We start from the raw sequence: 14833 nt of genomic DNA, 5'->3' as shown, positions 1-14833 counted from the left end.
TGGTCAGAGTCATCAATGGTGCATCTTATATTTATGATTGGCTTCCTGACCTAAAACCACGAAAAATGTGCCATCAAATTTCTGGATTTGGCGCTGAAACTGAAATGTACCCTTTTGCGTGCTCCTCTAAGATAATTCGAAAGTAATGGAAACGGTTAGCATCGTCAATGGCAAATTACATGTTCATGATTGGCTTACTGATGGAAGCTATTAAAAAAACCGTCGATTAAGTGAGTTGTTAATATTGGCATTAAAACTGAAATAAATTCCCTCTGCATTCCTTCGATCCTGGAAGTGGTTGGAGTGGTCAATGGTCCATTTTATATTCATACTTCCCTTCCTAATCGAAAATCATGAAAACATGCCGTCGAATGACTTCTTTTGGCGCTAAAACTTAAATGTCCCCTATCTACAGGTTCTCCTGGAGAAATCAACAGTTAGAGTCGTCAATGGTCCATTTATATTCATACCTCGATTCTTGGTCGGAAACCATGAGAAAAAGCGGTCGAATCACTAGTTTTGGCGCAAAAACGGAAATGTCTACTTTTACATGTTCCTCTGAGGCAATCCGTAGGTCCTGGGAGCGGTGAGAGTCATCAATGGTCAATTTTATATTAATACCTCGCTTCCTGATCGAAAACCATGAGGAACGAGCCGTCAAATGACTAGCTTTGGCGCTAAAACTGAAATGTCCCATTCTACAGGTTCCTCGGGGGCACCTAACGACTTCGGGATCCGTCTTTTCGGTTTGACGTATTAGAAGACTTCTGGAATCTAATCATAATGGAATATCGATAAAAAAAGCTTGATTCAAATTAATGTGTAGCCTGGACCCTTTTAAAATTATCGATCAGCACCGATTAAAAGTATTGCCAAATCTCACTTGATTCTGGTCCGCCTTCAAATTTAAACATATGGGGTGTGGCTCAAGCCATAGCCTATTATGCTGCGGTTGAGCATATTTATTGGTGTACATAAGCATATATTGGAGCTCTAACCAATATTATGCTATCAGAATGTTCAATTTTAATTTGCTATTAGCATTCGACTAGATGCTAATGGCATATTAGAAATTTAGAGACAGTACTCGTCGATAGAAACACTTCCGCACGCGATGGTATATGACCAAATCAAACCACCTTCCTTTTGTCAGCGGAGAGATATCAGCATTCACACTGATACTCTTCCCTTTCTCTTCATACTGGAGCTTGGCAGAAGAAAGGTCGTGAGATTTATACCATCCGCTCGCTTTCCAATCAACTTCTATAAAACATTCTTCAAGCCTGCCGTATCCTAACAGAACTATCAAATCTATATTTTCGCCAAGGATGTTATCGTTCATTTAGTAATTTGCGTTCGATCATTTAGTAGTTTGTCAATAACTCATTCCAGAAGCTGAATTTCAAAATGTGTTGTATGGTGGACTTCTAGTGCGAAGGTTTTTCTAAAACTTTGTCTAATGGTTCGTTGTTTGAATTCCACTAGTAACGGGGTTATAGCTATAGATTCAGTAACTTAGACTAAATGATAGAAAAATTCCAATCATTTACTTTGAGTTACTGCAACTAGCGCTATAACTCCGTTATTAGTTGAATTTTAACAACAAACCATTAGGCAGAGTTGTAGAAAAACCTTCGCACTAGAAGTCCACCATACAATACATTTTGAAATTCAGCTTCTGGAATGAGTTACTGGCAAACCACTAAATGATCTAATGCAAATTACCAAATGATCGATAACATCCTTGATTTTCGCCTCTAATTCTATCATGAACATGTACGTCTAAGTTTGGAAGATGATATTAGCATTTCTATATCAATGATTAATGTGTTTCCTTCTGGATGGTGGATGTGAGTGCTACTTGACCACGTTGCTACCACATGGTTTGATCCTTTCTTTAAAAATAGGCGTTTGCCCGGAATAAGGCATCGGTTGATATGCCATCTCCGGATTGGCAATCCTACGCCTTTGCTCTCAAGGCTACTGAAGACCCCCTCTCCGAGCCTCTTATAGAAACTTTATTTTTATAGTATTTATGTACACTTAGTGCACGATAAAGGCAATCACGTGAAATGATGGATATAATGGGATATATCTCTCTAAAAAGTTATTTCAACCTCTTAAATGTGCTCACAACTTACAATGCAGACACCATCAGGTGCGATGAATAAGGATTTTTTTTTTAATTTCGGATAAAATGATGAAGCAATCTTCAGTTAACTCAATTCAATCATCTGATGTTCAATCCAATCTATATAAGATACTACATTCGTGTAAACACTGGGTTGGTTCCTCACTCCACATGTACGATCACCGAAACTAACCATCCCGGTCAGATACCAAACGTTTCCAATTCTCCGCATCAATGGTCCTCCCGAATCGCCTCTGCATGAGTCCTTTCCACCTTCTCCACCGACGCAAAGTTGAGTATCAGACAGCCTAATTTTGTGATTTTGAAATACTCTGTTGCACATGTCCAAGTTCCTTCCAGTAACGCTAACCTGAAGTAGTTTAGGGCTGTTGTAACCTGTAATTCAATACTTTGAATAACGAACCATAATGGAAGACATTGATTACAGTAAACCAACCTGTTTCGGTTTCCCCCCATCCAACGACGGTGAATTGTTCATTTTCCACAGGCATATTCTGCAATCTGTCGTCTAAAGGTAGACAAATAGGCTTGATGTATGCACTCAATGTTACCTCTTTTGCCAAATGCAGAAGTGCAATGTCGTTCACGTGACTATTCAACAATCGATCATATTGCTCATGAATAATTGTACGTTGCACAACGTATTCTTGTTTGCAGTTTTTGCCATTTTCTATGTGACTGCAATTTTGGAGATTATCAGTATGCCCTAGATGAACTCCATGTCTGTGAAAGAATCATTTACTTATTAGATATTATCTCAATTGTATAACTTAATTCTAAACTCACAATCTCCAATTTCTTGGTAAACCTTCGATGCAATGCGCGGCGGTCAGGACGTGTTGGAGACTGATCAACACACCTCCGCACAACGATTTCGTGACTGTTCGACCCATGTATATCAGCAATGCTGCCCATGGGTATGACCCTGGTTCCGCTTCGCTGCCTCCTGTAATTCGGTTCACAACGAGATCTCCAGCTGTTTGCTCCAGTTCGCCACACGTAGCGCAATTTTTGAGAATTGGACAACAAACCTAATGATTGGAATTATTGGACGTTTTATTAATTTAATTATTAGCGTATAATTAAAATAAGGAATTATTATATAATTACACATTCAATTGATTATTCATCACTTATGAAAGTGTCCAGGGGACAAAAAAAAGAAGAACTAGTTCAACTAGTTTCCATGTTTCAAATATGTATATAAAACTAAATATAAAATATACAAAATATGTTTTACTGTGTATTAAATTTTTAATTGTTTCTATTCTTATGTTCTTCGATTCCATAAATTTACACAATTGACACAGTACACGATCATTTGTTTTCATTGTTTCACTTAATTCACTCACCAAAACTTCTTGATTCTGTTTTCCATTCGATCTGCAGACATTACCGTTCCATACTGAATCCTTATCGGGTTGTCCCGCAACAACTGAACAATTTTCTCGTCTAATACAGCGTCCTATCCTAGATTTGGGATTATTACACAATTGATTCAATTCTTGGCCGATTACTCGCTCGAACATCACGAGAAATACTAAAATGCTCAGCTTGAATATACGCTTCGACTGCATTATTGAACAGTATGGTGAATACTATTGAATGATGATTGCATTCGATTAAATATTAGCCTAGCGAACAAATACTGTGAGAAGTGTATTCATAATATTATGATTGATAAGTAGATCGGCAATGTGGGGAAACATGCCAATGGTGGAAAATTTCATTCAAATGGAATCATGTTAAGTTGAACTAAATCGGAATACGTTACTTATCCATTAAATCTGGAATATTTTTTTTCTGTTGAGCCCGATAACTTTCAATTTATGATCAAATCAACACAGAGGCAGGGGATCTGGTACACTGTTTGTATTAACTAACCCCCCCCCATTTTATGCCTTTCTTGTATACTGCCACCATACGCATAACTGTCCCATATGCATAGGAAATCCCAACAAACATGGGATAAATATGTTACGGTGTAATTCGTAGATTGGACACTAGTGATACTCATGTTTTACTTTTGAGATCCTCATCTAGAATGCTATCAGAAATCAAAAAGGGGAGTAGTCCTTGATTCCAGTCTTATCAAAAATAACAAAAGCATGAGGATTACTACTCCTGGCCACACCCATTTTCACCGTAACTAGGGAGAGGAAGTGTTGATGCAGTACTTACTTAACGAGAGGCCACCGACTTAGCGACACCCTCATAAGTACCACGGAGTTGGATAATGAGGAAGGTAATCGTTGGGTCAGGCAGTGGCGTAGCCAGAAAATTGGTCTGGGGGGGGTTTTCTGAACAATTTTTTTATTCAAAAAAAAAAATTTCTTCTAAAAATGTTGTCTCTGGGGGGGATTTTGTAATCTTGTAATCTTGTAATATCAACGCACCCTCTGACCATAGCCTATCTGCGTTGTATTTAAATACCACTGAGCGATACGTCTACTGGGCAACACGTCCGGTGTGCACTGCACTAAGATCTCCTTAGATGCAACCGGACCGAGATCTTACTTAAGGCTCCCAAGGGTCCGTTTCGTTGTGATATGTTGCCATAAAATAGAAATATATGCACTTGCTTTTCTAATCTACGGGAATATTTAAATTTACTAATGATATTGATTAGTGACAAGTAAATTCATTCATCGATCAGATTAGAACGAGCTCAGTGCAATTAAAATATAAAGGCAATACTTATCTGCAATTCACAGAAGATGTTGGGATTGTCCTTGAAGTAATCACGTTGTGAACACAGACTTCCTGTATTGACGGTGGTTGTTATGAATATGAATACCACTGCTGATACCGGAACAATAAGATTTTCTTCATCACTGGTCGTCTGGAAAGAGGTAGATAAAAGAATTGGGCCGCTTTCACTCGCCGGCCCGCAAAACATTAGTAAGTAATTAATCTTACTTCAAAGACAAAAATACAGTTCTAATAATTCTGTCTTATTAATGGATATCACACATGCCCACCTGATACTCAACTTAACCAAAAACATATCATCAATACTTAATAAAATGATAACTGTATATAGTTTCTATTATTGTCCATATATACCTACTATTCAATCTAGGATTCCAAATCGGATAAATTAATTCAGTTGCTAACTAAAAGCTTATCCTCAACGCTTTGGCTGTCAATAGTCTCCACAATATGAACCTTAAAGGTTATAACTTTGTTCAATCCTACATCTGTTTATATTAAAACTCAATCCTAACTGCTCCGAAACCGCTTTCAACACATAACTGCCCCGAGCACAGCCACTAAATGCGACCCACAGGACCCCAATCGAGGACGGCCTACACTATACCGTTGTGAGCTTACACCCTCTCCTGGGCTGTGCGACGTTGAAAACATGCTCCTAACGTTTGATGCCTAAAAATAAAAATAATTAAACTAATTACACTAAATCTTACACTTTTGATCGAACCCGGCTGACATTCGCGTTAAACAATGTGTTCCATGAGTGCTGATCACTCATGATAACGCCCCGAATCGGCGAATAAAATTCAGTTTAACGCAGAGTTTAAACCCTCTCTTGCGCTAAGTAATGCTGAAAACCTAACTTCTAGGAATTTGATTCGTAGAAACAAATTATACTGAAATTGGTGCGTGGCAAAATAAGTTATACTATTAGCTAATTTAGTTAAACCCTGACTACCCCACATTATACTGGCCCGTTTGGAGTCATCCAGTGGCACTTGGTCTTAGCATTCGTTTTCTTTTTAAATTCTATAACAAATCTCCACGCTTACCCCCATATTAGTAATATGTAGAACGAATGCTTGACTATTACTATACTAAGTATAGTAAAAGACCGGAAGTAATAATTGGGCCAGCCACCACCAAATGTTGTCTCTGGGGGGGATTTTATGCCCAAAACCACCCCCGTGGCTACGCCACTGGGGTCAGGATTTGCCTGTAGCTGGCAATGTAACCGTGGTAGATCTTACCCCGTAACACACCACGTAAAGGTGTCTACCCAGCATAACGGGTCTACAGTTTTTACACATTTTTCCCGTGTTAATGCATAAAAGTTAATCATTTGGAATACAAGATAGTCATAATTGTTTATAATATTTATTCCTTTTTTAGAGTAGTCCCATTCTTCCACGAAAGATAGTACTTCGAAATCATAATTGAAAACTTTATAGTTATAGGTGTGTATAGGTGATATGCAAGCTGGGAAATGAAGAAAGAGATCAAATGTCGATCAATCAAACTAATAGCCTTTACTATTGATTTATTTATAACAATATATTTATATCTCATCATCAAAATCCTACACGAAGTTAGCTCTCATCGTCATTTGGGCAGTGAATTTTGTTGGCTTCCTTCTCGATCCACCTCAAGTACTTGGTGACGTCTGTGTAGATTCCTGGGAAACCCTCTGTACCGCAGAACCGGTTTCCAAAGCTCACCACGCCCACTTGGTACCAAACGCTGTTTACCAACCTCATCAATGGTCCTCCAGAATCACCTTTGCATGAATCCTTTCCTTTCTCACCACCTACACATAGCTGTGTTTCCTCAAGGGTAATGTTTGCGATGGAAAATTTTGTATTGCACACTTCGCGCGTTTTTCCGATAATATCGACGTGTAGTTGAATACCGCTGCGAATTTCTGTAATTGTTGGAATAGTTATGATGAAATCAAATTCAATAGGCAATTTCTAGTCATTACTTGTTTCTGTTTGTCCCCAACCAGTGACAGTGAAATCTTCATCGTCTATCGGCATTTCTCTAATTGCGTTTTCAAACGGTAGACAAATCGGACGTACGTATTTGCTGAACTCAACATCTTCAGTTAGTCTTAAAAGCGTGATGTCATGTACTTTATTCGGTACAGTTTTGTTATATTTCGGATGCACTATTATTTTGTCAATGGCATATTCCTGGCGGCAAATTTGTTCTCCACTTTCTATAGTCGTACAGTTTTCCTTGCTTAAAGCATCCCATTCACTGAATCGCACATATTCACTGAAATCAAGAATCATATATGAAAAGTGCTTCCATTTCAATATTGTTGATATGTTACTTACAGCTTCCACTTTTTTGGAATATCCATGATGCAATGTGCGGCAGTTAACACATAACGGGAATTCAAAAGAGATCCCCCACATTTTGGCACTAATCGAGGGACGCCTGTTTCGTTCCCTAAATAGCAAATGTTATCACTTTAATGGCAAAAAAAAATTAGAACCATATAATTCTTAGTTACCACTTGTATCGTAAATCAGCAAGGCAGCCCATGGATGCTCTTCAAGTTTCGTGGGTTCACCACCAACGATCCGTTTCGTTATGTCTATCAAACCGCAATCTGTCGGATTAAGTAGTGCTGGGCAACAGGTCTAAAATCTTGTATGCATTATTGCTTCTCAAGCGTACCATAACAAACGCAAACACTTACCAGTGGAATATGTGGAGGGTCAGGATGCCTTCCGCAAATGCTGCTTTGTAAATAGATCGTATCCTCGTAGGTCGGGTCAGGCTTCCTTAGTCTGGCAATGCCGTAATCGCATGATCTCGATGGCACACATTTACCTGGTTTCCCGCATGGCGTAGTACAACTGTCATTTATATTCAATTTTGAAGCCCATACCAGTGCACTGTAATAGACTATTACTATTAAAAGTAACTTCATTGTCGATATACTAATCTTTTAACCAACTGAAGTGAATGAACAACGCGAGTGAGACTAATGTGGAAACTTTCTACGCCCGTAGCAGAAGGAACCGCAAGAGTAATAAAAAAGTCCGATTGCGATGGAAATCCCCGAAATAAGATCAATCCCCTTAATGAACAGAAAACGTTCTTGACAATGTCACCATGTAGTTGCCGTCCTTGTCATTTCAGTGAAACGATCACTGTACGAGAAGCTTTCATCGCTAAGCGGCAACTAAGCAAATCATGTTGAATGTGGATAGGTTGTAATCCCAGTTTATTTTTTCTGCGATCTCTCTGAGCATGGAATATGTTTATTACTCTCATGATATAGGATTACTGCTCCTGGTCCTGGGTTTGAGATGACTGGAAACTAATTGCTGTAGGGTTCTTCGAATATGTTCAACATATGGGCTTAGAACTCTCGTAATTACTAACTGATGAGTAAGCTGCAAGGCGGCAATGTCCCAATTTGGTGTAGGAAGAAAGGAGAGATCACTGTCTGGCATACACAATTCTTATCAATTAATTAATTGATGCACACCAGTTTGTTGAATACCATCTTAATACTAGTAGCACAAACAGTTATCGCAATGAACGGTACAATGAAGGTAGTGAAGATCGTGCACATTCAAACAGGTTTGGAATACAACCAAACCTATGCGATCTCCTACCGTACAAGTTTTTCTACGTTATTGACTTTCTCGTACACCAATGAACAATCGAATGGCTATATGTTCACATTAAAAAGAAGTTTTTATAGTTGGCTCGAGAGCTAGTTCCTACCCAGAGCTCCTTGTTTGACTTAAAAAAATACACTGTGTTGCAACTATTCACATTCGTATGTCTGTATGTGTGTACGAAAATGTGACATAAACTTCTTGGTACTTAGTGAATATCCAATTTGTTCGCAAAAAGTTGCCTTTAACGAGTAATTAGTTTTTTACAACTCACTTATTAAAAAAAACTATATGTGCCAAGGGTAATTACGGATAAAATTTAGATTATAGAGCACAATTTAATTGACATTTTGCACAAAAAAATCAGATCTCTAACTCTTACCAGTATTATATCTTTCGTGATAGTTATATTTTCAATATTGAGGTGAATTTTCTTTAAGTGCCATACATTTTATTTCATAATTCATTAAACTTTTTGGTAAGATTAAACGTATCACGTAAAATTATAGACACTTTCAGAAAAAGGGTCAAAAATCCAAAATATGGGTCAAAGCTACCGGAACCTTCCCTTTAGGATAGGTACCAACAAGTCAATGACATTTTGTGCACGAATACATATTGTAGCTTTTTTTGTAGGAATTTATCAACAAGCGATATTTTCCACGATATGCTACATTAGAATTATTCAAATTTTGACTACCCTATGCTTAAACGATTGTATTTGCCATTTAATTTGGTTGTAATTTGAATGTACACGCCTCAGTTGAAATACAGTTGAAATACAGAAATTACTATGAAAATCACCACTTACGTGAAGACCGTTTCGTGAGATGATCCAGAAGCTTTTTAAGTCTAGTCATTGCGTTAACTTCATAGAATACTTCCCAAGCTAAAAGTCAGTTGCTGTTGCGATGCGATCTAACTTTTGTAACCACAGTTAAAAAGAAAACCGAAATGCTCATTATTGATATTGAGATTATTCTTTTACGGATTGAATTTCCCACAAATCAGTATTTTCTGAATAACTTTTCCTGCCAGTATCAAATCGTTTCGCAACAGAGACGATCTGTCCCCTTACTAAATTTTATATGTTGCTTACGTGTTTATATATTGTTAGAGCTTGATGGTTTTCCAAAAAAGTTACTGTTTTCATAGCAATTTTTATACAAACTTCGAACCGAGAATTAAAGATATGCACCGGGAAAAAAAATTTCGTCAAGTCGCATTCAAAACTCTTCAAAGTTTTTAATGAAGATGAGGTAATGGGAAAGATTTACTCTTTAATGTTTACTCAGTCGCATTCTAACTGAATTATTTTGTATCAATTTCGAGTGATTATTGTGTTATGAGGGAAGCATAAAATTGAATATTGTAATATTCATTCTTTTGAATGAATGTATTCAACTTTTAGGTGATTATACAACAAAGCCACAAATCGGCCATCTTGGAAACCACGTGCTTTTTACAGAAATGTTTCAAGAGCACGAGCTGAGAGAATCGCAACGCGCATAGGGGTGAAACATTGGTTATAAATCGTTTGCTTACTTATGCTGAAGAATCGACTTAAATTTCAGCATTGCATGAAAATTATTACGTCAGATTTGGGCTTTTGAAAATGGGAATAGAAAAACATGTGGTGAGTTCAAAATTCACCACTGGATTGATTGTATAATCACCTTAAGGTGATTATAGAATGAAGCCCGTGGTGAATTTCAAATTCACCACACGTTTATCTACATACATTTCAAAAAGCCCAAATCTGGCGTAATAGTTTTCATACAGTGCCAAAACTCAAATTATGATTGTTCAGCATAACTAAGCAAACGATCTACCATTATCTCAGCCCCATACGCGTTGTGGTTCTTTCATCTCGTGCTCTTGAAAAAATATTGGAAAAGCACGTGGTTGACAAAATGGCCGATTTCTGGCTTTATTGTATAATCACCTTAAGGTGATTATAGAATGAAGCCCGTGGTGAATTTCAAATTCACCACTTGTTTATCTACATACATTTCCAAAACCCCAAATCTGGCGTAATAGTTTTCGTACAGTGCCGAAACTCAATTTATGATTGTTCAGCATAACTAAGCAAACGATCTACCATTATTTCAGCCCCATACGCGTTATGGTTCTTTCATCTCGTGCTGTTGAAAAAAATATTGGAAAAGCACGTGGTTTACAAAATGGCCGATTTCTGGCTTCAATCTATAATCACCTTAAGTTATTCTTCTAATGTCCAAGCTGGCCTATACTTTCAATTGCAATTCGAAAAAAAATATGTACGGTTATAAATATATAATTTAACACATGTTCGAGAGTTGTTTGGAATTATATTTAAAAATTCTACAAAGCATTGGAAAATGATAATTTTTTGATACTTGATTTTGTCTGTAATATTTTAACTAGTAAAATATCTTGAGTTTAATATTTTTCACAAGTAACCTAATATAATAAAGAGTTATGATGGTGAAAGATGTACTGTACGGAAAATAAGGAATAAGCTCCGAAACTTTAAAAACTCCAATATTGAATGATAACGCTCAAACTTTTCAATGACAAATTAAAGATTTTATTTTAATGGATAGAAAAATGAAAAAGGAAAAGAAAATACTAGAGAAAAAATGTAAAATTGATTAAATTACGAATCGGTTGTTTTGATTGCCCAAAATGTGCTTATAGATATTTTAGAAAATAGAATAATTTTGATTGGAAATAAATTTAAATCTAGTAGAAAAGCAATACCGATAACTATAATGAGGTAATATACTTCTATGTTCCCTTAGTTAAAAACATCGATTTAATTTGATTTACTCTATAAGAGAGAATTGTGTTTTTTCTCACATGATTTTGCAATAATTTGAAAAGCTACATCAGTTACTCAGGGAGGTATTCTTTGAAATAATCTGATTCTGAATAAGATCAAACCGAGAGCTGAACATTGAAAAATATTTCGGCTCTATTATAAGATACTATACGTTTTATTGCTTTCTATGAACATTATGCTCTAAGAAGGAAGAACCACACTAGACTGGCATGCAATGTCCATTGGCTCTGTCAGAAAGCTTTGCAACCAAGAAAAAAATCAAACCATTGTAATTCTTAGGTGCTAATGTGATCTTCTTCTTCTGCTTCTTCTTCTTCCTATATGCCTCTACATTCCAACTGGAACCTAACCGGCTTGTTAATGCTTTTCTATACCCGCCATTACATGAGTATGTATCTTGTGTGACAAGTACAATGGAAATGGATACACTATGCCCAGGGAGTCGAAAATGTTTCCATCTCCGGATTGGCAATTCTACGCCTTTGCTCACAAGGCTAACCCTGTGCTACTGTAATATTACCATATTAATTTAAAGCCGGTTGACACTAACTTATGGCCACGAAGTGCCAATTGTGCTGCATTCGAAGAAATTTATCGTTAGGCCCTCGCCCTCGAATCTGATCAGTTTTGTATTAGATTGTGATAGATGCCTCTCAGGATGCGCTGATTGTGCGTACATTAATGAAATATGAGAAATGTTTGCCATTCTTGTACACTTGATGCGTAAAGGCTATATGATCACTTCGATAAGTCTAGGATGACCAATGAACCGGGAAAACCAGGAATTTGTTTGTACTAGGAAATTCGGCTTGAACTAAATTATGTTTAAATTTTGTTCTGATTAGCTCTTGCCAAATTCTAAATTAAACTTTTCTAAATTATTCACATTAATTGTGGTCTTTCGGCGCCACTGGTTCTTATTAGGCGACCCTCAACAAATCTCTTAACTCAATGAATACCAAATGTGCAGTATTGGACAAATGTATCAGATAGCAGTAATTTACACTACATAAGAACTTGATCTGCTTGAAATCTTAAAAATATGTAAAGAGCCTGTATATATTTATTTCAGACCCTGTAAACCTTTATATATATTTTATATAACGAAGGTTTCGTTTTATTATGAACAGTTGTTTTTATTCTACGCTAAATCGATTTAGTATTTTTAATTATAAGCTCTTTGAATAATTTTAAACAAGGTTTGTTATGTATACTCATAACTCATTCACGTGGAATAAAAGTGCTCCATGTTCACCTTTTCTGCAGTTGTATAGATAGACTTTTCATGCAAACCTTGAAATGTTTTTCTCAAAAATCTATTACAATTTTCTTACCCTTCCTTCGGAAGTATCTATAATTTCACTTTACATGTGTTACGTAGCCGTGTTATGTATTAATTCAATGATAAACTTGATGAATTATGAAATAAAATGTATGGTATTTGAAACAAATTCACTTTAATTTTGAGAAAATAATTATAAGAAATGATATGATATGGAAATTTACCTTTTATTCAGATTTGTTTCATACGAACAATTGATATTGATTAAGGAACGTATAGAAGCATGCACAAAAAAGAATCTTAAAATTGAAAGGGATTCCAAAAATTTTTTCAGTGAGAGTTAGATAGCAAATGGCAATAAAAATAAATTTAATTTGTTTCTCATTCTTGTGATTTTTCAAACAGGAGCATACATGTTAGCAAAAAGTTACGATGAAGTTTGTTCTGTATTTGTTTGTTTCACGATGAGATGTATATTTAGGGTTTCCCAGAAAATTTAAGCACAATTTAAACATAACATTATGACTTTGTTTTTTTTTTTGGAAATTATTAATTATTGTTTTGATTTAATGTCCTTTACTATGCTTTATTGCAGTTCAGTATCACTTTTCCGAGATTCTTTTGATCGTACGCCAAGGAGTAGGATTTTGATCAGGTGGTACCCATTAGCTTCAGCACCGACCGTTTGGCAATAGTTTTGGCTACATTTTTAATCTTTATTTCAAAGTTATGATGAAGTTCGTTTCCTTAATATGCTTGCACAAATGTGCCTTTGTCAAAGCACAACAAGTTATAATAGGGATTCCCTGGGAATGATTTAGATAATCCATCTCCTTGAGTACGGATTCGACTCTTTTTGCTTTGATCCAGATTACCATGTCCATCGCGTTATACACTGATATCAAAACCGGCCAAAATAGTACTGCGTTATGATACTTTCGGATGATGTCCAGTACAAGAATTCCTGAACGTACACATCAATTGTTATTGTATCGATCGCTGCAAATGGATTTGAATTACATACTTACAAATTGCTTACAAAATCATTGTTTTTGCCTTTCTCGTACAACAAAGTTGTACCGAAGTTGTAACAAAGTTGTACCGAAAGTCTATCATCACTCCAAAAACGAACTTTTTATAGAAGCCTCGGAGACCCATAGTGTTATATACCAATCGACTCAACTCGACGAGCTGAGCAAATGTCTGTCTGTCCGTGTGTATGTATGTGTGTGTATGTGCACAAAAGCTAAGAAACAACTTTTCATAAAGTAATACTTAACCGATTTTCTCGCAACATGTTTCATTCGACAGAGGGAAACGCCCAGTTGATCACTATTGAATTAATGATCTACCATTGCGTTTAAAAGTTATGAAGAAAATGGTACATTAAACCATATTGGCACCATATAAGGTTGGTGTCTTGACTAAATGCGAGAAAGGCAGTATCAACGCTCGTATCAAACTCGCTTATCAACATCGTCAATACTTTACCAGCACTGATCATGTTGAACTGGTACCGTAGAAGCATCTTATAACCGTACTTCACTCATGGTTTATCATCATCATCACCTTGTAAAACGATCTTCCACACACAAGTTTATCGTATAACTTATGGGCCCATGTTCTGACATATGCAACATGTTATTCACTTCTTTTTGCCTTTCTCGTACAACAAAGTTGTACCGAAAGGCTATCATTTCACTCCAAAATCGAACTTTTTATAGAAGTCTCGGAAACCCATGATATTATATACTAATCGACTCAGCTCGTCGAGCTGAACAAATGTCTGTCTTTTTTTTTTTCTTCCTAAGCAATGGAGGGGGAATCTGCTTAACAGACATCCTGTTGACCAGGAATTGCGGGGTTAGGGATCACCGAGGGAGGCAGGACTACATCTCCGACCCGCTAAACCCTTTCCATTGCCGCCAAGCCCATAGTCCCTTCGGTACAACCAGAAAGTAATGCTTCAAAGGGGGGCTAGTGCACAACGCACCCTCGAGGTTAGCTGCGTGTCCTTGCAGCACCGAACATCGTAACTCGCTTTTTTAGAAGAACACCATGGTATCGTGCCAGCGCGTTGCTGGCTTTCCAGGTGGCCTTACCACGCCCTTTGTCCTCGGAAGGTGGGAAGGGTCGACTTCGCGCCTGCTTCCCTCTACACGACTGGTATCAAGAATGATGATGCCGCGTGCACCCCAAATTGACCATTCTGCGATAGGGCC

The 14833-nt window shown here is 36.9% G+C and overlaps 3 protein-coding genes across 5 annotated transcripts in view; 1 reads left to right on the top strand and 2 right to left on the bottom strand.

Moving 5' to 3' along the window:
* Window positions 1-14833, top strand: part of LOC134211897 (glycerophosphocholine phosphodiesterase GPCPD1) — a 91041-nt gene that overhangs the window by 39555 nt on the left and 36653 nt on the right. The gene's annotated exons all lie outside the window — the stretch shown is intronic.
* On the bottom strand, window positions 2217-3754 carry LOC134211899 (CLIP domain-containing serine protease B15-like). Its single transcript, XM_062689276.1, has 4 exons — window positions 3505-3754; window positions 2939-3183; window positions 2589-2875; window positions 2217-2527 (listed from the first exon to the last, which is right to left on the bottom strand). The coding sequence occupies exons 1-4, from the start codon at window positions 3727-3729 to the stop codon at window positions 2217-2219; spliced, it is 1068 nt and encodes a 355-aa protein (XP_062545260.1). The 5' UTR covers window positions 3730-3754.
* Window positions 6376-8402, bottom strand: LOC134211898 (CLIP domain-containing serine protease B15-like). The gene is made up of 5 exons (XM_062689275.1): window positions 7572-8402; window positions 7383-7512; window positions 7204-7318; window positions 6846-7141; window positions 6376-6785 (listed from the first exon to the last, which is right to left on the bottom strand). The coding sequence occupies exons 1-5, from the start codon at window positions 7803-7805 to the stop codon at window positions 6454-6456; spliced, it is 1107 nt and encodes a 368-aa protein (XP_062545259.1). The 5' UTR covers window positions 7806-8402; the 3' UTR covers window positions 6376-6453.

This window comes from Armigeres subalbatus, chromosome 2, assembly GCF_024139115.2.
Source record: "Armigeres subalbatus isolate Guangzhou_Male chromosome 2, GZ_Asu_2, whole genome shotgun sequence".
Taxonomy (NCBI): Eukaryota; Metazoa; Arthropoda; class Insecta; order Diptera; family Culicidae; genus Armigeres; species Armigeres subalbatus.
The sequence above is the reverse complement of the archived record's forward strand: the minus strand, read 5'-3'. Positions and strand labels throughout refer to the sequence as shown.

Excerpts from the sequence above, each read along its gene's own strand:
- LOC134211899 (XM_062689276.1), bottom strand. The coding sequence starts at position 3,729 with ATGCAGTCGAAGCGTATATTCAAGCTGAGCATTTTAGTATTTCTCGTG. Across the intron at positions 2,876-2,938 it reads TTACCAAGAAATTGGAGATT|ACATGGAGTTCATCTAGGGC; the intron begins GTGAGTTTAGAA and ends ATTCTTTCACAG. Across the intron at positions 2,528-2,588 it reads ATGGGGGGAAACCGAAACAG|GTTACAACAGCCCTAAACTA; the intron begins GTTGGTTTACTG and ends ATTGAATTACAG.
- LOC134211898 (XM_062689275.1), bottom strand. The coding sequence starts at position 7,805 with ATGAAGTTACTTTTAATAGTAATAGTCTATTACAGTGCACTGGTATGG. Across the intron at positions 7,513-7,571 it reads ACCCTCCACATATTCCACTG|ACCTGTTGCCCAGCACTACT; the intron begins GTAAGTGTTTGC and ends ACAAGATTTTAG. Across the intron at positions 7,319-7,382 it reads GCTGATTTACGATACAAGTG|GGAACGAAACAGGCGTCCCT; the intron begins GTAACTAAGAAT and ends TTTGCTATTTAG.